Source organism: Cyanistes caeruleus, chromosome 8 (assembly GCF_971803275.1).
Source record: "Cyanistes caeruleus chromosome 8, bCyaCae1.hap1.1, whole genome shotgun sequence".
NCBI classification, from domain to species: domain Eukaryota; kingdom Metazoa; phylum Chordata; class Aves; order Passeriformes; family Paridae; genus Cyanistes; species Cyanistes caeruleus.
The window spans coordinates 8,034,329-8,058,361 of NC_141708.1; the positions used below are offsets into that span (position 1 = coordinate 8,034,329).

General features: G+C 46.9%; 1 protein-coding gene across 50 annotated transcripts; it reads right to left on the minus strand.

Moving 5' to 3' along the window:
- Positions 1–606: 606 nt before the first annotated feature.
- Positions 607–23,598, minus strand: VWA2 (von Willebrand factor A domain containing 2). 50 transcript variants are annotated; one of them, XM_086899278.1, is made up of 16 exons: positions 21,348–21,444; positions 18,576–18,658; positions 18,434–18,492; positions 17,788–17,862; positions 15,681–15,814; positions 14,273–14,382; positions 10,349–10,543; positions 9,430–9,560; positions 8,691–8,823; positions 8,187–8,242; positions 7,503–7,541; positions 7,237–7,344; positions 5,864–6,445; positions 4,991–5,542; positions 1,906–2,028; positions 607–783 (listed from the first exon to the last, which is right to left on the minus strand). In XM_086899278.1, the coding sequence occupies exons 2-16, from the start codon at positions 18,626–18,628 to the stop codon at positions 761–763; spliced, it is 2,373 nt and encodes a 790-aa protein (XP_086755404.1). In that variant the 5' UTR covers positions 18,629–18,658; positions 21,348–21,444; the 3' UTR covers positions 607–760. The 50 variants fall into 50 exon arrangements, with proteins under 50 accessions (XP_086755404.1, XP_086755391.1, XP_086755390.1 ...); XM_086899265.1 differs by lacking the exons at positions 607–783; positions 21,348–21,444 and adding exons at positions 857–1,194; positions 23,359–23,589 and having other exon boundaries at positions 5,864–6,442; XM_086899264.1 differs by lacking the exons at positions 607–783; positions 21,348–21,444 and adding exons at positions 857–1,194; positions 23,359–23,589 and having other exon boundaries at positions 1,900–2,028; positions 5,864–6,442.
- Between the last annotated feature and the right edge of the window lie 435 nt (positions 23,599–24,033).

The following is a 24,033-nucleotide window of genomic DNA, read 5'->3' on the forward strand; positions in this document are numbered from 1 at the left end:
AAATGTCAGCCCTTCAACTAAGCCTCTATTCTGCCGTGCCTTAGGACACAGACAATCTACCAGAGTGACAGTGAAAAGAAAGCAGAATTTCCTCTTTCTCCCAGCCTGGTTTCTCCCACAGGCATGACAGTGCTTCTCATGTCTCAGTGCCAGCTTTCATCCCTGAGACTGCTTTCAGACCATTCTTCTTTTGACAACAAACCTGCTGAGCAATTTGTGTCTCTCTTTGTCCATCTAATGTTACTATTCAAACACGGGGCCAGGACATCTGGGTGAAGGGTTTTTTCTTCTGCTGGGAACAATTGACACTATTCTCACGAGCACTGGCAGTCACAGTTAGTATCTCTGCCTTGGCTCTCTTCAGACCTGGTTGTGCTCTCCTAAGGTGACAGACACCATGGGAAAGTCAGCAAACAACAACCCAACACTGGGAACCATGGGCTTTGGGGGAGCAGTTATGTAAATTTTACAGGTTTGTGGGAAAATTGATCTAATGATGAGGTGAGGCTGATGCTCCAAAGGATGCAGGCATGTGGCCAAACTGTCTTTGAAGACATGAACCACCACAGCCTAGTAAATTCAGAAAAGAAAGTAGCATGAACAACATACGAAACAGAATAAAGTCTTGTAATCAGTTCTTCTTCTGCCTTCCTTCATTTAACAAGCCATTCACTCCAGCACTTGGCTGCAAGTGCATCATCTGTGCTATATCCCTTCAGCAGGAGTTCCAGAATTGCTCAGACTTCTACACATTTTTAGATTAACTCACAGTTGTCTCAAAATCTGTTAAATAAAAAAACCAAAACAATCACAACCTTAAGACCTGGATGAGGAAATGCAAAATGCCAGAAAGAAATACTTAAACACAAATATTTACTTCAATTATAAAAGAAAGAGAGTGCTGGGAAGACCAGTTTATGCAATGCAGAAATTGGGAATGGCCTCAACACAGTCCCTGTGCTGGAGCAACTCCATCACTGCCAAGGGCAGTGCTGGACAGTGCCTGTGAGTGTCAGAAAGTGTTCCTGGATGGAGAACTGGAGCACTCAGCACATCTGTGTCAATGCCTCTGATCCATTTGCCTTTTGCTGTGCTGGAGGGCTCTGGAGAAGTGCTGCAAACCCCTTGGACTCCACTGCCCATGGGAACGTGGAGGAAGGGCTGGAGATCTCGGAGAATCACCCCGGAGAGCTCCTGTGGCAGAAGAGAATGGGGATGTGGGAGGAGGGTTTTAGGACCCAGGGATAAGGTCACAGTCAGTCCACAACAGCCAAACAAGCATTCCCTTAGCTTTAGCTGACAGATGTTAGAGGCCATAGGCTGTAAGACAGAATTCCTGGGCTCAGGTAAAAAACAAAATACTGGGCAAGGGGAAAATCCACTTAAATTGAGAACTTCATGCTATGGGCACAGAGCCACCTGTGGGGAGCCAGAGATTCCCCTCCGCCTGGCCATTGCTCCCCTGCTGAAGAGAAGGAAGGCAATGGGGAGGCTTTTACACCATGGACAGCGTTGAAAGGAATAGTGAGGGGGGCTGATCCAACAGAAACAGCTCCTTCCCTTTAAAAGAGTCAAATCTTTCCACCTGGGGAACCTAGGAAAGACTCTTTCTTCCACCAGGGCAGAAGAAAAAGGGGAGCAGAACAGAGAGTATTACCAAAATTATTAGACCTTCTTGGGGCCTCCTCACAGTCAGCTCATATAGTGAATGTATAAAAATGCACAGCTTCTTGACAGAAGCCTTGGCTCCCCTCAGCAGCCCAAACCTCCCCACTTCCCATAAGATAGAGACCACATCAGCACCAAAACCTGGCCACCAAACAGCTGTCCAAGAGTTACAGCCACTTCTCTGCTTCAGGGAGGGTGGAGATGTGGGATCAGTTGGGAGGAGCTGCTGACCCTTACTGGTCTCACAGTGAGGTCCTTCCCAGCCGTGGCACTCGCAGCGGTAGCTCCCTGGCCCAAGGATGCACACGCCCTGGTTCATGCAGGGGTTGGGCTTGCACAGGTTCACGGGGCTTCTTGCTTCTGCAACAGACACAAGCGGGAGAGCAGGCTCAGGCACATCTGCATTATTACTAGCTAAGGCCCACAGCCATCAAGAATGCGGCAAAACAATGGTTTCAAGGGCTAATGGGACTGGAAAAATATATAAATATGGGAGATGGTGCAAGCCACAACCCTGTCTTGACACTTTGACCTAGAGAACAGAGTGGCTTTTCTAGGTGTCCTAATCTGGAGGAGAATACTCTTAGTAAAGCTTTAAGGAGTAACTTAATGATAGGCTGCATATCACAGAAAAGCAAAATGGAGCATCTGCAGAGCTGTGAGCACCCCCAGACTCCCCATGTGCAGACATAGATAACACATGCCCTGCTCCAAGAAGTTCACAATCCCAAATGCCACTGAAGTTCAAACCTCACTTTGCCCCAGAGAGAATAAAAGTTTCCACTAGAGAGGAATAAGGAGAAGTTGCCAGTTGGGGAATGAGGATGGCATGAATGGAAAACAAGGAAAATTTCTGGGCTTCTCTAGGGGGTTTGAGAGAAGCCTGCAAGCACAGCCCAAGTTATTAGCCCTGTTGTTATAAAGTATGTGACAGCTTTCCCAACCCTCTCAACACAACAGAGCCCAGCTGTCAGCAGGGCTGGCAGTGTTCCACACTGCCTTGCTGCCAATACATTAGGTTAAGTAGCAGCATCCCAGAGGAATTTGCTTACAGTGTGCTGGCAACACCACCGAGGTGCTGGTGAGGGTGTGAAATTCCTGTACTCAACAACTACGTGGTGTAGAGCTGCTTGCCTTACTCTTTGCTCCAGGGTAGAAAAATCACAGAGAAAACAGAAAAGGGGGAAGAAGAAAGAATACAAATACTATCTGTCAGGGAGCTTTCTACAGCTTAACAGACATTGTGTTCATTCCCCCTCTGTACATCAAATCTCAACCTACACCTAACTCTGGCGAAATTATAACTGATTTTTTGTTGTTTTGACACTCCTAGACCTGAGACTTTAGCTCCAGTTGATTTTACAGGGACCCAAGTTGAGTTCAAAAACATTTTTGTCATCACGAAATTTCTGAGATGAGGTCCCACCTAACAGTGTATTCCCAGGGATGGACACTTGTTTTCATTGGCAATGAAAACTGGATCTCTTGGACACACCACTCATCTTCCAGGTGCTGCTGTTCCCCAAGGAGCTGTTCCATGGTGCTCTATAGAGCACATGGTGCTCATGTGTCCACCTCATCCCTCCAGGGATGCTCCACAGCATAACCTTGCAGTCCCTACTTTGGGGAATCATTCTGCCACAAGACCATTTCTCTGAGCTCAAGCCTTGCGTTAACATACCTTAAATAAGGTTCTCACATTTTGATGATCCCAATAACTTGTATTTCCATTAATCTGATTCATATATATATATATAATGCTTGGGAACTTTTCTCCTAAACCCTGGGTCCTTTTTTTTTTTTTTTGACTCTTCAGATAAGCCTCAGAACTAACCCATACTCCAGGTATACAGAGGCAGGGTCTGTTTCTCAAATACTTTTATAGTGAATCATAAATTTTTTCAAGTCTTTTCATAGACAACGATTCTGTTATTAAGCCTTGGACTTGGGAGTAGAAGACTGAGTGAAGGGCTTATCTTTACATCACCCTCAGTCCCAGCCTATCTGGTACAAACTGTGATTTACCTGCACATGAAATGAAAGCAGCAATTCACTCTCAGGAAATGATATGCTATTACCCTGACTCATTGAACCTTGCTGTCTCTTCCCCTTCACCCCTGGCATTTTAGCTAATTTCAAGGCATGGTGCATTTTTTTGGTAATAACACAGCTGAAAGTACCTCTGCAACAGAAACACACTGAAAAGCTCCAGGTAGAAACCATCTGCAGAGCCTGCCAGGAGGGAGGCTCCTCACCCCAAAGAGATGATGCTGTAGCTCTTTCTAAGCCTGAAGGAGACATAGGCATGCCCAGAGATGAAAAGGACCTCTGTGCTGAAGCTCAAACACATTTCTTTTGATCTTAAAAACATGTTAAAACATGACAAAAGCAAACAGGTAGATGTTAAACTTGGGCTATTTTGAACAAGAAAATAAGGCATGGTATTTTAACTAGGAACACTTTCATCACCACTGTCTGAAAACTAGGGCTCCTGTCCTTTTGGAAGAGCTGATTTACAGACAAGACACAAGTGTTTCAAACTTAGTATTAGAGCCATATTTTTCCCCAGCTGAGGACTGATACTCATGACTCAAAGTTTTGTAGAAACTTCACCTATTCTTTCAATCCCCAACATGACTTTTACATAAATATTTGAGAATTCTTCCCTTCCACTTTGAAGATGAGGATTTGGTCCTACAAATAAGATTAATCACGATTTGTCTGAAGGCCTACTTTAACAATCTGAAGGCTTCAAAATGGACAGATTCTGATTTTAAGATTAAATACAGCGCAACACAAAATCTCTAAAGCCTACGTGTTAATTTCAGTAGTGGGATATTAAGGATGAATAGGAGTGATGAGGTTGCAGACTCACCACTTTACAAACACCTGGTCACAAACCTGTTGAACAAGAGAGCAGAGACCTCACTCAGGGACCAGCACAAAAAAGGGGCCCATTACGCTCCCCGCTAGAAACACTGAAGGGGTGCAGTAACACACAGCAAATTCTACAGACTTAAAACAACATCAGAAAAAGAGCAAACTTATTTTACTTTCAGAGAAAGCAGAACCTAGATCTAGCAGGGCTGGAAAGAGCCAGTCACACTATGCTCACTCTCACCCACTGGACTGAATCTTAGGGAAGTTGGTTACTAATTCCTCCAGGATTGCTCTGGACAGTCATCAGGTCTCTGTGTCATAGTTTCCCCATCCATAAAATGCAAAAGATAGTACCAAGTTCAGTCAGTAAAACATCTGGAAACCTACAATAGCAGCAGCTGGTGACACTGGCATAGGGAGTGATGACTGGAGGCTCTCCTACCTTCACATATCCTTTCAATGATAAGGCCTTGGTAATACTGCAGGTCCTCATAAGAGGAGATGTGGACCAGGTAGGTGGGAGACCCAGCAACTCTCAGCAGCGTGTCCCTCTCTGTGTCCCCAATGACGACCACGAACACCAAGATGCCGTTGTGCCTCAGCTGCTGGGCCTGGGCAGCTGCATCCTGCATGCCACCTCCGTTGGTGAGCAGCACCACCACCTTGTTGACACCAGGTCTTGCTCCCTTCTGCACGGTCATTACATCGCTGTAAACATGCAGCAAGGCACTGCCAGCAGAGGCTGAGTCCCCAAGGAAAGGCACCTGGTCGATGGCCTGGAGAACAGCAGAGGTGCTTGTGTGGGTGTCCAAAGCAAACACAGTGTGAGCTGTGCTGCCATAGATCACCAGGGCAATCTGGGTGACATCCCGGTTGATGACGAAGTGCAAACAGCTGCTCCTGACAAAGCGCCTCAGATGCAGAAAGTTCTCCGGGCCAACTCCAGATGAGGCATCCACAGCAAATGCCAAATCAAGAGACTGAGCCTGGCAGCCTGTGAAAAGGAGCACAAACATGATATCTCTCAGAATATCTATCTTCTCCTTTCTGACTGAAAAACAGCAGTGAGAGGAAATCATGGGCAAAGTCCAACACTGCTGATCACCGATCGTGAGGGGTGATCTATGTCTCTCTCACACCCATAGGTCGAGACCCATCACAAAAATCACTATGGAAGGTTAGTCCCTGGATCTGTGACTGGCACACAAAAACAAGGACATTTGTCCTTCTGCCCTTCCCTCCTCCCTGTTGGAAGTCAAGACACCTCTGCATGGTTTGGCAAACGTGTCCCACAGTGAGCACATCACAATATTACCTTCAGGATTGCCCACACTGCAGATTTTTCTCTGCAGCTCTGGCATCCTGTTGAACAGGTCCTGAGGATCTGAGTAGACAATGGTCTGCTGTGGATTGCCAGTCACCGTGGTCAGCTCTGCTCTCATGAAGCTGCTGCCTATGCCAATCAAGAAGAGATTTTGGTCCTTTGCATACTTAGCAGCTTCTGCCACTGAATCCTGAGACTTGGAGTCAGTAAGCAGGACAACCACATGTGGGAGATCATCCTGCACATCTGCAAAGACTGGGATACTCCTAAAACCATGCTGTGCGATGTACTGCAGGGCTCTTCCTGTAAGGGTTCTTCCTCCACTGAAATTCAAGGCATCAATACTCTTCATGAGACTAAATGTGTCCTTGTGCTGGCTCAGCTCAATGGGTATCTTGACATCATCATCGTACTGGGCCACCCCCACGCTCATTGGTGAGTCCTGGCCCACCACGGCTTGGAGGAATCTCTTGAGGAAAGCCTTGAAACGCAGGAACCCTTCCAGTGTAACCCCTGCTGAGCTGTCCACCAGGAAAAGCAGATCCACACTGCACTCCAGGCTCAGCTTTGCTGCTGGAAAGGGAGAAGACAATTAGTCATTTGCAGGGCAACCCCAGAAGGGGCCTGCTGGAAGCCTTGTGGAGAGGGGACATTGTCTCCTGTAACCTAAACATTTTGCATTCATATCATCAGCTGGAAGACAAATGAGCCAGGAGCAGGCTTTGTTTTGGCTGGATGCCATATAAGCCTTTAGAGACAAGAAATATTGATGGGAATTCATGAACTTTTGGACGGCAAACTTCACATCAGAAATTATAACTCCACTCTCTTAGCGTTGTGGGCAAAAAATCTGAACGACACAATCACATATTGGAGAAAGGAGAGAGTCCAAGCACCAGACCCTCACCTATGACACCCTGAGACACTTTGAGTCAGAACCTTGGTTCTGGGGAAAGTATATACAAGGTGATTTGTAATGATCAGGAATTTCTGGCTTTTTACACTGAAGCCCCAAAAACAGGCTGCACCCATGTGTGCCAAGAGGGCACCAACATGCACATCCATGTCTCTCAGTGATTCTGTTCTCCTGATCCCATGGCATCTGCATTTAGACACAAGGGCAACCATATCAGGGTGAGACTGTCAATACTGCTGTTCTTCATACCCCCACGGTGAACAACAGGACCCAGTCCCTGGGCCTGACACAGTCATGATCAGCATGAGAGTAAACGCTGCCTGCCTTCTGGAGAAAAGCCCAAAGACAGTGGCCCCAGCCCAGCTGCCCCCAGGGCAGCACAAAGGGCACCACAAAGGCAGGACTCAGCCAGGAGGGAAGGAGACACAGTATACAGGTTCACACCTACCACAGTGGATGTCTCCTCCATACCCCAGCAGGCAGAGGCAGTGGTATCTGTCCAGTCCCTCTGGGACACATGTGCCACCATTCTGGCATGGCTGGGAGTCACAAGGGTCTAAACAGAACAGGGAAGAGAAAGACAGGTAGTCAGGAGGGAGCCTGCCTCTCCCCATCCTCTGCCAGCACAGGCATTACTTTTAGTGGAAGCAGGGTCACAGCTCTGCCCCTCTTTCTACAGAGTTTGAACTAACACAGGGCCATGTATACCCTCACCTCCATGGCAATTTCCATTTGGGTTGGCTCTCCAGCAGGCTGTGACAAGAAAGCAAACCAGACTCTGACTTCATTTGATATGGAACAATGCCAGTGACACCATATTCATATAAACAGAGAAGTGCTAAAGGTCCTGTAGCCCTGACAGATTTTCAGCAGCAATGAAGGGGTCAGGGTCCGCTGCCTGGACAGTGTTGTACTGGTAAAGAAAAGAAAGCCACTGTCACCTGAACTTGCAAAAAGGACTGAAGGACCACAGCTGTTTCAACAGCCACAAAAACAGGCTGGTGATCAGCACATGTCAGGCTCCCCACTAACCTGATGCTGCTTATGGTACCAAGCATATGACTGGAGGCATCAATGCATGCTCCCCTGGCTGGAGAACAGTGACTCCCTGCAGACACTGGGGAGCAATGCAGGACTCTGCCCCCAGGACATGAACAGATGAGGATCCACTGGCTCCTCAAGCAGAGAAGAAATTACTAGGAGACATTTTAATTCAAAATAACTCTGGTCATAGATACCCATGGGAAACAAAAAATTGCGTTAAGTATCTACTGATCACGGTCTCTAACTCAGAACAAAATTTTTCAGAAGTGAAAGCAAACCCCTTTATTTTTGTTCTTCTTTAGTTATTACCCTTCCTACTTCATAAATTAAAGTTTTGGAAAAGCAAAATCCCACCTGGACATACAGTTCGGAAGCATCTGGATGGGTGTTTTATCAAGATTCGCTTCCACCTGAAACAGGAAGAATAAGACCTGTCATTAATTTAAATATTAACAAGGTACCTTCAAGGTGGACCTTACTGTGTTTTCAATGGAACAAATTTTCCTTTGAAAACATAGGTTTTCAAAACAAGTATTTAAAAAAAAAAAGTCCATTCTAAATGAGAGGCAAAAGGAAAAGCATAATTTCATCAAATCCAGTCTTTTGTTTTTTAATTCAGCTGTAATCTTTACATTTTAAGATTATGGATATATTTTTAAAACTCAAAAAATTATTTTGTTTGCTTGCTTCTCAGCCAATGATCAGAGCAGAGACTCTGGCTAGGACTAGAGACTGTTAGCATCAGTCTTCTGAGGGACCTTCATCCCAGTAAAGAGTCAAGGTCAGATAAAAGCCTCATTACTGTATTTGTTATCTCTCAGCCCCACTCATTTTTAGAGGTATGGGTGCCCATCTTACCTGATGAAAGGGCACAGTGAAGCCTGCACAGCATTGGGCTGCTTTGAGCCTCTCCAACACACATAGCTGCCAGCCAGCTCTTTCACAGTCTCCAGGGTCCTGCGCTCACAGGGGTGGGACTCAACTTTGCAGCCTGTAGCAAAGCAAAAGGCAAACTATCATCAATTGCCTGAAAAGGCTGTAAAAGCAGACAACCATTTTCAACTACCTGACAAGGCAGAGCTTCCAAGAGCCTCTGTGAGACCACAGAGAAGAAGCTTCCTGTTGAAAAGATCACCAGCCTTTCTGGGGACCTAAATATTCATTCAGCTCCTTTGCTTTGCTACAAACCCCACACTGCTGAGTTTGTGGTTAAATGACAGCTTTTGTGCCCCTTTGGTGCCTTTATCATTCATGTGTTTGGTTTTCTGCTACCTCTGGACCACTCTAGTTCTATCCTTTCTAATTCCTGCAAGCCCTTAACACACAGCCAAGTCCATTAGAAAATTTAACATAACTGTGTTTATCCCTCTATCCCCTGTCACGTGAGCAAAACCCAATATTCCCATTTTCAGAGGTGAATCAGGATGCAGAAAGAATTTGGATTCTGCACCTTGGAGGTACTTGGAGAGCATGCCATCCAGTTTGGGCACCAGAAGCAGGTTACCTCAAAGTGTAACACCTGCTAATTCCCCTGTATGCTTCCGGACACTGTCTTAGCCAAGCTAAAAGCATATGGAGGTGGGGCCAGCAGGGTCACCTGGAGCAGTGGCAGTGCAGACAGGGTCACTCAAGGTGCTGTACAGGCCATTGGCAGCATCATCAGCATCTCCAGCAAAGAGCAGGTGCCGCTCAGGGGGCTCGCTGGCCAGCACGTGCAGCTCCTCCCACCTGCCGAGCAAGGCACGGGTTAGCTGCCCAGTCTCTCCCAGAAAGAATTAAGGGTCAAAACCAACCCTGTGCAACAAATAGAGAGTTGATGAAAAACCACCACACTCTTCAGTTTCCAAGATCCTGGAGTGTTTAGTCTCAGGCAGCAGCATAGCTCTACTAAGTGGAAAAGTTTCCTTCATCAACTCTGGTGCTCCTTCTACATCAGCCACCAAGTCAGTGTTTCCCTCATGCCTGCATAACCCTGCAAATTCCTTTTTGTGTGGTTTAAGTATGGTATTCCACAAATTAGTGCTCTCACTGAAACCAGGCCCACACTTGCTTCCCCCCTCTCACCTCCAGCTGGAAACACAAAAGTCAAAGATCATGGATTGAAGTAAGAATAATTTACTGGGAACAGAAATGAGAAGAGAAATCGAGCAGTAACAGCACCAATAAAAATATTAATAACAAAAGGTGTAAGACAAAAATCCTTTTACTTAGAAAGTCCATCCCAATACTGACTGTTTCCACACTTTCTCCCCTCCTTGGAAGCGAAGAATGCCCTTCCTCTCTGAAGGGAGAAAGTCCTTTTCCCCCACCCCTGGCAATGATAAAGTGCTATGGATTATCTCCTAGCTATACCCACAGCTACAGAAAAAAAAAGAGAAAACAACCCTCCTCTGGCAAAAACAAGGACACCTTTTCTCTTTCCAAAACTCATACCTAGTCTGAGATTACCCCTCACTCACCAGGACTGGCCACTTGGCTAGCTGGGTGTCTACTTCCCACTCTGGAGAGTTTCCTACCTTGGAAACTTGATTCCCACTGCAAAAACTGTGATATGTCTCTCCTTCACCTGCATTGCAGGCATTGCAGTGCTGCCCTGGGACTTTCCATCCGAAATGATGATCAGGACTTCAGGGACACTTGCATTTCTGCCACCAGGGAAACCCTTGTGAAGAATGTACTTCAGAGCCCGACCGATCTCTGTGCTCCCACCTCTAGAAAGCAGGGAGATATAATCAGAAAAGAAAAAAATCAAAATTCCTCCCCTGCTACTGAACTTACTATTTGGCTTTCAAATTTTTACCCTCTGGCAATGGGAAACGTAGCCTATTTCTGCTTGTTGCCATGCAACATAACCACAAGGATGTCTAATCCTTTCATTCTTGTCATCTTCCTACCCACTGTTCCCATCTATTCACCCTTATGTCCCTCCTCTCCAACCCAGAGTGGTCTCCAAGAGACTTCTAACATACAGCAGAGTGTTTCTGCAATTGGTGCAGTAACCAGAACTCTTGGATATTTGAATTTTATTTCCTTCAACAAATGTCTCTACAGCTTCTGTTTTTCTGAAAACTGCGGTCATTTTGGCTGTTGAAGGGAGAGCTGGGCCCTCCTGGCCCCAGCAGAAACCAGTAGCTACAAGGAAGGGTCCCAAGCAGCCCTGAGCAGGAGCTGTCCCTAGAAGAAGCCAGAAGCCACCATGAGCTCTCTGACTCAGATAAATGCATCACAGAAGAGCTGTCCCATGGCAATGTCAGCAGCTACCAAGAAGTTTCTGACTGGGAAGAAGGCACAGAGCAAGGCCTTTCCCAAGGACAAGTCAGTAGCTCACACAGTATCTCTGACTGGGAAGAATACAGTGAGCAAGAGCTGCTCCACGGAGATGAAGAGAGCTGCTAAGAAGTGTCTGATTGGGAAGAGTCCATTGGCCAAGAACTTTCTGAAGAGGAAGACTCCACTGGCCAGGAGGTGTCCAAAGGGAATGACAAGAGACCCTCTGCAGTCCAGCTGGGAAAATGACAGTGACCAGGACCTTGCTCAGTATAGCTGGGAATAGAGCATCACTCCCAGGCCTTTGCTGGGGGAGGAGGATGAGTGGGATGGAGTGAATGTCCTTGAGCTCTGTGAATAAGAGAGAGCAAGGACTGGGAGGTGTCACAGGAGACAAGCTCCCCGTGCCTGTCCCTCACGAGGCTGGGGTTGAGTGCAGGGTATCTGAGCCGTGCCCCCAAGTGCAGCTCCGTGCCTCACCTCCCCATCTGGAAGCCCCGGCCCCCAGAGGACGTGTGGCTTCTCCCACCCCTGAGGAACAGGTGGCAGCAGCAGGGACACAGAGGCCAATGTCAGCCCTGCTCAGCTGCCCCAGCCCCTCAGCTCCCCAGCCGGGAGCCCAGGCCCTCAGCCAGCAGCAGCACCCTCACGACAAACATCCCTCCCGCCTCAGGCAGGCGCTGCACGGCCTGTTCCGCTGGCCCTGCCCGTTCCCCTGGCCCTGCCCGTTCCCCTGGCCCTGCCCGTTCCGCCGGCCCTGCCCGTTCCCCTGGCCCTGCCCGTTCCCCTGCCCCTGCCCGTTCCCCTGGCCCTGCCCGTTCCCCTGGCCCTGCCCGTTCCCCTGGCCCTGCCCGTTCCCCTGGCCCTGCCCGTTCCCCTGGCCCTGCCCGTTCCGCCGGCCCTGCCCGTTCCGCCGGCCCTGCCCGTTCCCCTGGCCCTGCCCGTTCCCCTGGCCCTGCCCGTTCCCCTGGCCCTGCCCGTTCCCCTGGCCCTGCCTGGCACCACAGCCCAAGGACTAGGGCCTGCTGCTGGAGCCAGCCCGGGCCCTGTAGATGTGTCCTGAGGGAGCCACAGGGCTGCCTTTGCCTGGACATGGCCCTGCAGCCCGAGCTATCCCCAGCTGCTGTGGAGCATCCCAAGCTGATCTCCCTGAGAGCCAATATAACCTGTGTGGCCAGCCCCAAACCACACATTGACACAAACACACCTCATTTGCTGTCTGAGCATCTGTCCTTCTCCCTAGCACCTGATAGCCGATTTGCTTGCTCTAGAAAAGCATTTCATCATGCCCAAGTTCACTATTTTTCCATCTACCCTCTGATTTTCACAGAAACTTTTTTCATTTTGTACTTGCCAGGCCTCTTTGCTTTGAACTTCTTCTTCCTCTACACTCCATCATTTCCAAGCATACTCAGTGATCATGTGTTCATAGCAAGACCAAATTTGCCTTTTTCTGATCAGATGTCTCTGAGATGTTTCAGTGGATAATGCTTTGCAAGAGGAAAAATACACTGTGCACAGTGAGTGTGGTGACTAAACCTTGATGAACTCAGTACACTGTGCCCATGTGAGCCCTGAGGATTAGAAAAAGTTAATAAAGAGCTCATTAAACTCAATTGCTTTTTAATTTGCATTTGGAGCTTCACTGGGTTTTGACACAGTGGAAATGTGTTTGAGGCATTATTCCAATGAGGATTTTCTGAAGTACAAGAAGATCTGGACTTTACCTGCTGTCTTTCTTCAGGGACAGAACTGAGTTTCTTTCCTGTAACCAGCTGCTGACTCATATGAAAGAAATTCATATGAAATTTAGCTTGAAATTATCACCGAGTATGGCTGGAACTGGCCAAAAAATTCCAAAGCTATTTGGACAGCATTCACAGAGAGAGACCAGCAGTCTCCAAATAAATCACAAAAGCTTTACTTTAGTCTGGTGCTGCCTCCTTCCAAGCGCTGTCAGCTCTGGGCTGAAGTCAGGAAATGCCTCACTGGCCAAAGGCTCATCAGAAGCACATCAAGGAACCTCTCAACCAAGATGTCAAACACCCTTTTTCTTTCAGAAGCCAAATGGAACCCATCCATAACTATTTTATTGACTTCAAGATGTCAGCTTTTCATTTAAACTAGATGAAATAGCCAGGCAAAAAGTCGTTATTTCTGTTTGATCTGTCAGCATCCCTCTGTTGTCATCAAGGAAATGCAGTGCCAGACAGCAAATGCTGCTTCACTTTCTCTGCTCTCACAGACTTTTAACAACAACCAGAGAGGGGGAACATGTCTTGTTTTCTCTAAGCTTTTCTTGTAACAGTACACAAGAGGTTTTCTTGATTTGCTAAACTCATCAAAAGAAATACAACAAAATCCAGCCAGCTGATCTTGTTTAAAAAATGCAAAACTGATCACATTTGCTTGCAATATGTACAACATCCCGAGAGCAGATATCCATGGGAAAGGTTGATCTAACCCTTATGCAGATCAGCTAAAAGAGTGGACATCCACAGGCCTTACCAATACCTGATCTATCATCAAAACAAGTGTTCTTTCGGGGTGATTGTCAGATCCTTAGTAGATCCAAATGTAGTTTTCCGAGATGGAAAGTTTGGATTTTGAGATGCTCTAAGGACAGCTCTTTGGACTTCTGGCTCCATTTCCTGGGGTCATGGGAAGACATCCAGTTCTTAGCATTCAGGAAGAAAAAAGGTTTCTGTCTGAAAACCTCATCCTCTTGAATTTAGCAAGCACATGTAGATTTCTACAGACCAGCAGTTTGTCACTAACTCATGGGACAAAGGAAATTGTAACCACCAAAAATGAAGCAGCACACTGTGCTGCCTTAGCTCAGGCCACGAGGAAACAACATGTTTGCTTTTCCACAGAGGATATAACCCACTGACTGGCTGAAATAGACAGAAAGGTCTGGAAAACTTTCTATTTACCACATTATAATATGACACTGAAAACTTTGTCCCCTATCAACTTTCATTTAGGGAGACCGGGTTTCATATTCTTAGTGGATTGTGGATCATGGACCACAGAGTTCATTCACCTCCCTACCTGGGACATCACACTGGTGTAAGCCCAGCAGAAGCAGAGATTTCTAAACCTCAAAAACCCACTCATTCCAGAGATTATCCATAGCCCAGAAAAAAAGAAGAGCTGAAAAATAAGCTGACCTGAACACAGTCCTCTTGATTCTCTCTTTCACTTCTTGTTTGGTTAGATAAGAATCCAGTGGGAATTCAAGGTGGGGAGTTGAGCTAAACTGTATCATTCCTACACGGACCTAAAAGAAAAGGTTATGAAAGGTATCTGTTCAAGTTTTACTCTTTTGATCAATTTACAAACTTGGGAAGACTAAATTATATAGAGGCAAAGTATATTTCAGAGCCACAGGCATTCTGAATGAACTTAAAAATAGAGCAGAAACTCCAGTATTATCTAGACAGACTATAAACAAGGGAAAAAGGTTTATCTGGAAACAAGGGGAGCCTCTGCTGCACTTAGAGGCAGCTCAGGATCTATATTTACCCACTCAGAGCAGCTCGCAGCCTCAGGGGCTGTAAGTTTATAAATAACACCTTCTACACCATCCCATTTATACACTGTGCAGGCAACCTTTCCATCACTAAGAGCAGCTCTCTCTGGCACTGAGCACATCAGGCAACACAAATCAATGCTTTTTCCAATTGTTCCTGTAAAACCATTTTTTCTAGTTGAAAATGCAAATAGTTTAAATGGCCTTTACTGGGCAATACATCCAGAATACTTCACTGAAGTCTTACAAGTAGTATTATGGAATGTGACAATTTCAGAGGTGAAAAGACTGCTAATTTTCAGTCCAGTCTATGTGAGGATTAAGTGAAAGACTAGCAGAAAGATGGTATTTAAAAACAAAACACACCACCAAATCTGCAAATATTAAATATTCACTGACAAAACCTTCCCAAAGACCTGTCATTTATTTGGAAAGGCTCTGGCATGGAATTAAGTCCAGAAACAGTCCCAGCCCACCCCAAGGCCCTCAGCTGGGATAGTGTTGTGGCACTGATGCACACCTGGAACTGCAGCCAGTCTGGTTTGAAATCCCCTCAGATGAAACAGGATATGCCAGTCAGGCCCAGAGGTGCCTCAAAGCTGACTTCAGGGATCAAGACCTGAGACTACAGCAGCACAGCACCCATCTCCTTCTGGGGGAAGCAGATTAAGCAGACTGTATTATTTAACAACTGTGGTTAACTTTCCAGAGATTAATTCTGCAGCTTTCCAAGGAAAAGCAAGAGATCCAACTAACCTGTGAGCTTCCAAGCCAAAATAAAATCAGTAAAAAAACCCAAAATCATAATTTTTAACCTGAAGGATTGTGTCTTTTTGCAAGTTCAAAAGGAACTGCTTAAAAACTAAAGAATCAAGAAGCATCCTCCAAATCCCACTGCTTCACAAACTGCATCTTTCTGGATAAATACTCTGCCCCCATGGCAGCTGGTGGGTGGAATTTTGCAGTTTCACTCAGCACATTACCACTGGCCTTCAGACACACTGCCAAGCTGTTTGAAAATTAGAGGAGATATTCCTGACACTCACTCTGTCTGGATGGATGTCCAAGGCATCACAGAGCTTGCCTGCAAAGTGCTTGGACCTTTCAAAGGTTCCTCTGCCAATGCTGTAGGAGCCATCCAGGAGGAAAAGGACATCCAATGAGGCAGAGCACTGCATCACTAGGAGAAAAAAATAGGTACACCGTGGAACTGCACTTTGTTAGCCCTGCTCTCTGGAAGCAGGCAGCCAAGAGCTGAAAATCCAGACAAATTGCAGAAGATGGACTGGGGCAGCCCAGTGTTCCCATCCCAAAGCCCACATGCACCCCTGCTCTGGCCTGCAGCAGCTCCAGCTCAGCTCTCAGTCTGCCAGACTCACCTTGGAGCTGAGAGCCCCAGCCTGGTGCTGGTGACAGCACGGAAGCAGACCTGGATGAAGCATCACCAAATACAGGGAGAGTACACATAGGGAGGTGTGAGCAGCAGGGAAAGGGAGCCCTGCCCAATGGGACCTGCAGGCTCTCCCAGCCCAAGGCACAGATGTAAATCCAGGAGTCAGGTTGCAAAGTCTACCATGTCCCACAGAGCCCAGTGTGTTTCATCTGAAGCACATTTTTTCAAAACATGCTCTTATTTTCCTAAACACAAATTCACTGAACAGCTCCCAGACACTGACAGAAACACTTTTCATTAAAATCAGCCTTTTATCTCCTCTTCAAAGATGTGTCTTTTTATCACCCCTGCCTGCATGAACACGCCTGCTCTCAGGTATAAGTTTCTGAGGTGTTTTTGCTGCAGTGGAAGCCCACAATTTCACTGACATTAATAAATATATAAATACATACATAAATACATAATTAAATAAATAGATAAATAAATAAATAAGTGGCAGACTGCAGACTATGAAGAGTCATTTTCAAAGTGTTTAAAGGGAAATATTTAAGTCTCCTCTGCAGCATTTGCTTGAATCAACTTCAAGGGAAAAATAATCCATGAGTTCAATAGAGATCAAGCACACCAACCCCTTAAAGAGGTGTTCTGGCCAGTCACGTTACTCTACCCCCATTATTATAATCTTTTTCTTATCACTACTTTTTCCAAATCATTCCTGCTAGCCAAAACCTGAATTTATAATTAGGGTTTTCTAATACCAGATTATAGGGATTGAAAATTGTGAGGCATTCCCTTCTGGGTCACAGGCTCTCCTAACTGGGCACCCAGCCTTGCCCTGGGGCACAGTGTTGAAGACAGGCTGGAGCACAGCCTCCCTGCCAGCACCGTCCTGGCTTGTCAGCCTTGCCCTTGGAGCTGGAACAGGGCTGATATCCCTGCCTAAGCATGCACACAGAAAACTGCAGAGCTCCCAGATTTAGCTCAGCATGGAGAAACACTCCTCGGGTGGCTCTGCAGTTGAGGGGTGCAATGCAGTTCTTCAGCAGGGATTTGTAAGCAGCATGTCTGCAGCCCACCATGAGACTCCTGGGGATGTGCAGCAAGGAGAAGCCCCAAATACCCATCCTCAGGATGGGAAGTCTGAGCTGAGCACATGGTACAACAGGATACCACTGCAGGGCATGCCTGGCAATGGAATAAATGCAATCTATCCCTTGACAGACAATAGGAAAAAAATGGCTATCAGACGAGAATTCACAACAGTTTATCAGTAATTGATTGCAAGTACGAGGGAGCTGCAGGTGAACATGTACTGGGCCAGCCAGAGCCCCATCACCCCTTCTCCCAGGAACCTGACTGTGCCAGCTCTACAGCCTGAAAAAACTACCCAAGTGGGAGGTCTGATCAAGTCTGTAATTAAACACAGCTTTTTAAATCAGGATTGTTTGGAGCAGGCTCTGAAGGCACTGATGGAAACATCATCCAGTTGGCAAATAGCCGGTTTGGGAAAACCAGAGAAGATCAGGTCCCAGGAGAGTTAAACCAATGAGGAAGAAAGACAGGCTAGGGTGGAGGCAGCCACAGCGCTGTGATTGCCAGAGCATTGCTGAGGACTTTATGGACTGAAGAGGGGCTAATAAATGTAAATAATTACAGCGACAAAAAACTTATAAAAACCCAAAACAAAACACACCGAAACAGCCAAAGAAAGAGGGAATTCAGTAACAGAAAAAAACCCTTGATTTATAAATCAATCTTACACTGGCCAGCAGCTGAGATCTTGCCAATCATCTCCTGGCCAACGTGGATTTGTTGTATACCCAACACCAGCAAAGCTGCGGGATCAAACAGATAATCATCCATGAACAAGACATACAGGATTAAACCTATAACAGCAAAAATGCTGGTATAGGTTTCACAGTTGCAAAAAATAATTTGGTTACGCAGCAGTATATCTATGTCAGGAAATTCCTTCTAGTACAGAGAGACACAGAGAGCATGAAGGATGACAAGGACATGACTCCAGCACACAGGACAGTCTCTCTGCTCACTGCATGCAGGGACACAGTACAAAAATGAGAGTGAGGCCAGCCTTAGGCTTCTGAGATTACAGCCATACACACTGGGTAGATTTATGCACATTTAATATCATAACATCAGCTTTTCCCACATCAGTTAGACACTTTTACATACGGATCAGTCACATGTTCAAATTCTCAGAAAAGCTGCTTCCCCAGATATTATTTTCTCCCCTTTTGTGTGAAACTATGTTTCAGAAGTTTATCCCTAAACCTCCTGGAGAGGCACTGACTCGGCTCTCATTCCTGAGTGAAAAACTCCAGCTGGAGATAGGGAAGCACCCAAGAAAAAAAAAACACTGATGCAAAATGGCAGCTTTAAACATACCTTGGGAAAGCAGGAAAATGCAGATGGACTCAGATGACAAGAGGTTCATGGTGACAAATCTGGAGGGAAAAAAAAAAAAAAAGCAAAAAGAAACAAAAGAGGAGATGAATAGAAGTCCAGTTCCTAAAGCAAATTTCTTTACCTGCAGCTGATCATCTTCTTCCTGGGTGTCTCAGGTGATGAGCTCAGAAACATTTTGTCTGAGGGGCAAAAGTAACTCCTGCCCTGGGGAGAAGGGTAGGGAACAAATAGAAGGAAAAACCATGAAAATGAGGAAATAATAGAAAAGAAAAAATAATAAATCTCTCAACATACTCCTGTCCTTTCCCATCACATCTGGAGAGAGCAGCCCTACCTCCTCTCCTCTCCTCTTTCTCCTGTAGACCTCCCTTTCACAGCTGAGTCCCACCAGGGCCCTGTGTGCCTGGGGAAGCCGGTGCAGAGCCAAGCGGAGCTGCTCCAGGTCCCCGTCCCCATCACAGGTCTCCAACAACACTCTGCCCCAGGCTCTTTCACACCTTATGTTTTACAAGGACTGGCTTTCTGGGGAGATGTTTTTATGCATAACTGTCCAGCAAACTCAATTTTCTGCTCATTTTTCCTTTGAAATCAGAGAGGCTGCCATCACATCATAGGTAGATTTCACTGACACTTTCAAGCATGCCCAGATTTAGACCAAATGTATCTGTTAGAGATCTTGGCTTTCTATTTCAAACATGCATATTTATTTTTTCTCCAGATTAAAAGCACTCACTAGACCACATTCCTGATGTGTCTCTGCCCCTGTCATTGCAAAAGCAGATTTTCTTTATGTAGTTAAAGACAAGCAAGCGTATTCCTTGATAATCAGCTCTATTCATTGTTTTTCCAGAAAACAGGGGAGGATTTTTCTCAGGAAAGACTTGTCTCTGTAGCAAATGATATATCCCTCACATCAGACAAGGTAAAATATCTAAAAGCAGGCCGTGCTCAGTTACCTGCACAGGTACAAAATGAAGAGGATTAAGGGATCTCCTCTGGGATCACCCCCACTAGGGATTACAGACAGAATAACACTGTCTTGCAGTACCAGGCACATCAAGCATCACTCTTCAGCACATCCTCCCACCAGACTGCCCCTGCCAAATGAGCAGATCCCAGGCTTGCCAAAGTAAGGGGAAGTCAACACAAAACATGAATTCACTGGGGAAGCCCCAGTGTGTGCCCCTCAGGAGCTTTAAGCCCTGCAAGTACCACAGAGGAAAGGTCATCCTCCTGCCATGCCTCAAGGACATTGTTCCCAGGAGCTGTTTCCAGAGTGCCCATCACCCACACCCAGACAGGCCTCTGCTTGCAGTCAGAGGGGACAGGTGTTGTGGGATTTCACATTGTTTTCATACAAAACATTGACAGGTCAAGATGATTCTACAACTTGGTTTTATCTTGGGTTTAAATCAACTGATCTGCAGGATGAATGCTTTGCCTTTTAGCCCAGCCAGACTCTCAGCAACAGGAATGGAAAGAAAGCTTCATCACCTGCTGCTCATCAGCATTAGCCCAGGATTAGCAGCAGCAACCTTAGCAGCTTTGCTGGGGGAGTGGGGTGGTGAGTGAAGGACATTTTCATTTTATCTTCTCAGCCATTAACATAGGGAATTTTAATAATGTCTACCTCAAAAATATTTTTCTAAAAACCACACTAAGTTAAAACTGCTATTTTTGTACCTAGATTCTCACTTGGACACATAAATATGACAACTTACTCAAAGCTAAGAGTTGTAACCATGTGTACTGTGTTTGGAGGAGTGAGACCAGAGATGGGAAAGAGAGGTAAAGGGGAGAAAAGCTCCTCTTGACAAGTACCTTCCTAACATGTCTTTCAGCATTGCAAAGTATTACTCATTTTAATAGTGGAGAGAGCAGGAAAGATTACACTGCAAATTCATGAAAACATATTCTCAACCAGCCAAAGCAACCTCCTGTCACTGCTGAGGAATGGCCCCAGCTTGCTGAGAGGAGCTCACTGCTACGTGCTCATCTGCTGTTCAGATGGAAGGAGGGAGAGAGGAGACCAATCTTCCTGCCTCCTTTTTCAGTCTCTCTCATAATTGTTTCCCATAAGTAAATTCTACTTTTTTCTTCTTGCCAAAGCTTGGAGGCAGTGGGCAACTTCTGTTAGGAGCCACACACATCCCCCCTGCCGAGGCACAGGCGCTGCTTGGGGGCAGCTCCCAGTGGGATCTGAAACGGACAACGGGGAAATGTTTAACTTCTCCTTAAAACAAACATCACAAATTTCAGTCTAAAAGTTCTGACAATGTTTTTCTCCAAGGGATAAGCAGGATTATATTTCCAGAAGATGCTCTACAAAATCAGTTTATTTATTCTCCCCCACCCAGTTCTGCAGCAAGGGAGTTTTGAGAAGCTTTTTTCCCCCTGTGCAATAAAGGCTTCTATACATAAAGAGACCTTGATCTTGCAGCATTGCTGACATGGGGTACTGAGACAAAATCAACACACTGCATACATGATCTGATACAGATCAGATCCTGTATGATCCATGAGTTACAGAATAAAAGACACTTTTCTGACCTGAGATATTTTAAACTTCTTGTGTAGTTTCTTCCTGACAGAAGTGCTTATGCTACTGCCTTTGCCTGTGGCTAGAGCAGCAGGAGTGTCTCCATGAATGTGTCACTTTTTAAATCTTTTGCCACATGCAAACCCACTCAATGGAGCTGGAGCCTTTCTCAGCATCACAAGCACTTGATGCCTGCAGCAGTGGGCAGCCAGTGTAGATGCTGGGAATAAATGTTTTATGGAGTGGCTGAAAAAATGATCTGCAGGAATTTGGTGTCTTAGGACAAACAACAGCATAAGAAAATAAACAAGCAAACAATATAATTATATTGAGGTTATAAAAGCATACACATACCTTTGTCACATACTGTACTGAGAATTCATTCAAGGCTAGGAGTTCTGGAGCAATTACTGTAATTGGTTTTGTCACCCTTCCCCTGACCTGTGTGAATCTGGGCAGAGAATCTCCAGCTGGGTGTCTGGAGTAACCTGCTCTGCTTTGCATCAGCCAGAAACATCCACACCTGAGGTGGATCAGTTCTGGTCTACCTATGGCAGGATCGGATGTGAACGGTTCCCTAACAATGGAGTGGGAGAGCTGCCAGCTTCACTGATTCCCTACAGCAGAGGCTGAATGAGGAGAGGAAAAATCCTGTTTTAACGTCTCTGGCATTCACAGTAGCTCTCATAATATGATATGTGCTGAGATCATCTCATACCTACCCCCTGTATTACAAAACTAACCCAAATGCTCACCTTAACTTCCTGAAGCATCTCTGTGAGCCCCAAAGGACAAGCCACAGCCTGGGAATTATCTCCACGGTGTCACTCCACAAACAGGTACAAGCTGTTACCTGCATGCATTTTCAGGACAGTGGTCTGTGGACCTTTCCTAAAGGAGACTTCCTAGAGGTCCTGCTTTAGAAAGTATGGATCTTCCACGTGGGTTTTTGTTTTGTTTGTTTTGGTTTGGTTTTTTTTTTCTTTTTAAGAGCTGTGATAGGGTCAAGAGAGATCTACTTTCTAAGCCATTTCATCTACTTATTCCTCTCAGAATCTTTCTGGAAGACCCAGATATCTTTAAGAGCGCACACTGAAGATGACATGGTTGGTACCCCAACACACAGAAGATGAGGAGTGGGTCAGAACACACACAGCCTGTCCAGAACAGCCCTTGCTGAATAAAGGGGGAAAATCTGGTTGTGTGGACGATTTATCTGACAGTGATATCTCACCTTTACTATGCAAAATAAACAAAAAGGCTGCTCTCATTTCTTTCATGAAATATCCAGACACAGTGCAGGTAAAATCCCAGGCCCTTCAGTCCTTCCTTGATTATCAAGTCTTGATCGAGTTGTTATTGTGTCTTTTACAGAAAGATTTCTACAGCCATGAACACAACCTGTTGGAAAGCCTGCCCTGGCAGGCTCAGCACTTTCTCCTGGCCGCATCCCAAAAGTGCTAGAAATAAAGTAATTAAAGCACTAGAGCACGGGCTGAGTCTGGTTTCCTGAGTGGTAGTTTTGTTGTTTTATTTTTCATTTTACTAACGCAGCATGACACTATTTATTTATTAAATTGAAAAGATTCACGCCATGCTCCGGCCAAGCTTCGGCAATCCCCGCACTGAGCTCGGGATTCCCTGCGGGGGGACCAGAGGCTCCTCCGGACCCGGGCCAGGACCTCGGGTGCCGGACCGGCCTTTGGGGTGCCTCCTGCCCCCTCCTCCTGCCTCGGGCTGCACAAGGGCTCTGAGCCGGCTGCGGCATCCCCACTACCCCCGCACGGCTCCGGCGGGACCGCCCGGCCCGCTGGGAACCAGCCCCAGCCCTCTCCAGGAACAGGGTCCCGGGCTCCCCCGCCTCCCCGGGCAGGCTCTCCCGGGCTCCATCGCCTCCCCGGGCAGGCTCTCCCGGGCCCCATCGCCTCCCCGGGCAGGCTCTCCCGGGCTCCCCCGCCTCCCCGGGCAGGCTCTCCCGGGCTCCATCGCCTCCCCGGGCAGGCTCTCCCGGGCCCCATCGCCTCCCCGGGCAGGCTCTCCCGGGCTCCACCGCCTCCCCCGGGCAGGCTCTCCCGGGCTCCCCCGCCTCCCCCCGGACAGGCTCTCCCGGGCTCCACCGCCTCCCCGGGCAGGCTCTCCCGGGCTGGCTCTCCCGGGCTCCCCCGCCTCCCCCCGGGCTCCCCCGCCTGCCCGTCCCGCTCCGCGCCGGGGAGCTGCCCTCGAACCCCGCTGCACACCCGGCTCTGCTAAGCGAGCGAACTCCCAGCATCTCTGAGCCCCACACGGCCCCTGCCCTGCCAGCCGGAGGTTTAGGGTGTTCTCAGTTAAAAAGGGTGGGAAGAAAGCTCTCCGAGCCGCACTTTACCTTTCCTCGGCAGACTCTGCACGGCCCCGGTGCACCTGCGGGGGTTGTGAGCAGCCTTCTCCCCACTCGGATGAACACACCCTGTTCAGCTGTGACAGCCTCCCCTCCACAACTACCACAGCCTGAACCTATACTACGAGCTGGGGGGTGGGGAAACAACCCCAGGAACACCCACATTGCTGGAGGTTACATTTAGGACTCCTCCACTCCTCCAATAGACTCCATAGAGCCAAAAATGTCAGAGGCCCTGGAGCAGAGCCAGCAGGCCCCGCAGCAGCACCGAGTACAGACACACATTCACTGCCTCACAGCAGCCTCAAGTAGCTTCATGAAGGATTCCATTTTCTTCCAGGATGTTTTTCCACAGAAAACTATTATTGACCTGTGAGGAGTACCATATTCACACCTATCACACCTGGAGGAATGATGTAAGGGGCCTGTTCTAAAAATTATGCTATTATTATTTTTCTGTGCCAGTACTAGTAGTTGCACAGAACCGAGCTTTTAGTCAAAGAAGAGCTCACATACCTCTTCCCACACAAAACCTAAGCATCAATCAGTAATTGAATTGTACAGGCAAAACACACCCTTGTCTGTACACAGTATGTACACCAAGTGCTAAATAAATAATTTCAGTCAAACCCAGTAAGCAAAGTATGCCCAAGATCCTCCAAC

Excerpts from the sequence above, each read along its gene's own strand:
- VWA2 (XM_023929889.2), bottom strand. The coding sequence starts at position 23,535 with ATGTGGGTGTTCCTGGGGTTGTTTCCCCACCCCCCAGCTCGTAGTATA. Across the intron at positions 18,659-23,358 it reads GCAGAGTCTGCCGAGGAAAG|GGCAGGAGTTACTTTTGCCC; the intron begins GTAAAGTGCGGC and ends CCTTCTCCCCAG. Across the intron at positions 18,493-18,575 it reads AAGAAGATGATCAGCTGCAG|ATTTGTCACCATGAACCTCT; the intron begins GTAAAGAAATTT and ends TTTTCCCTCCAG.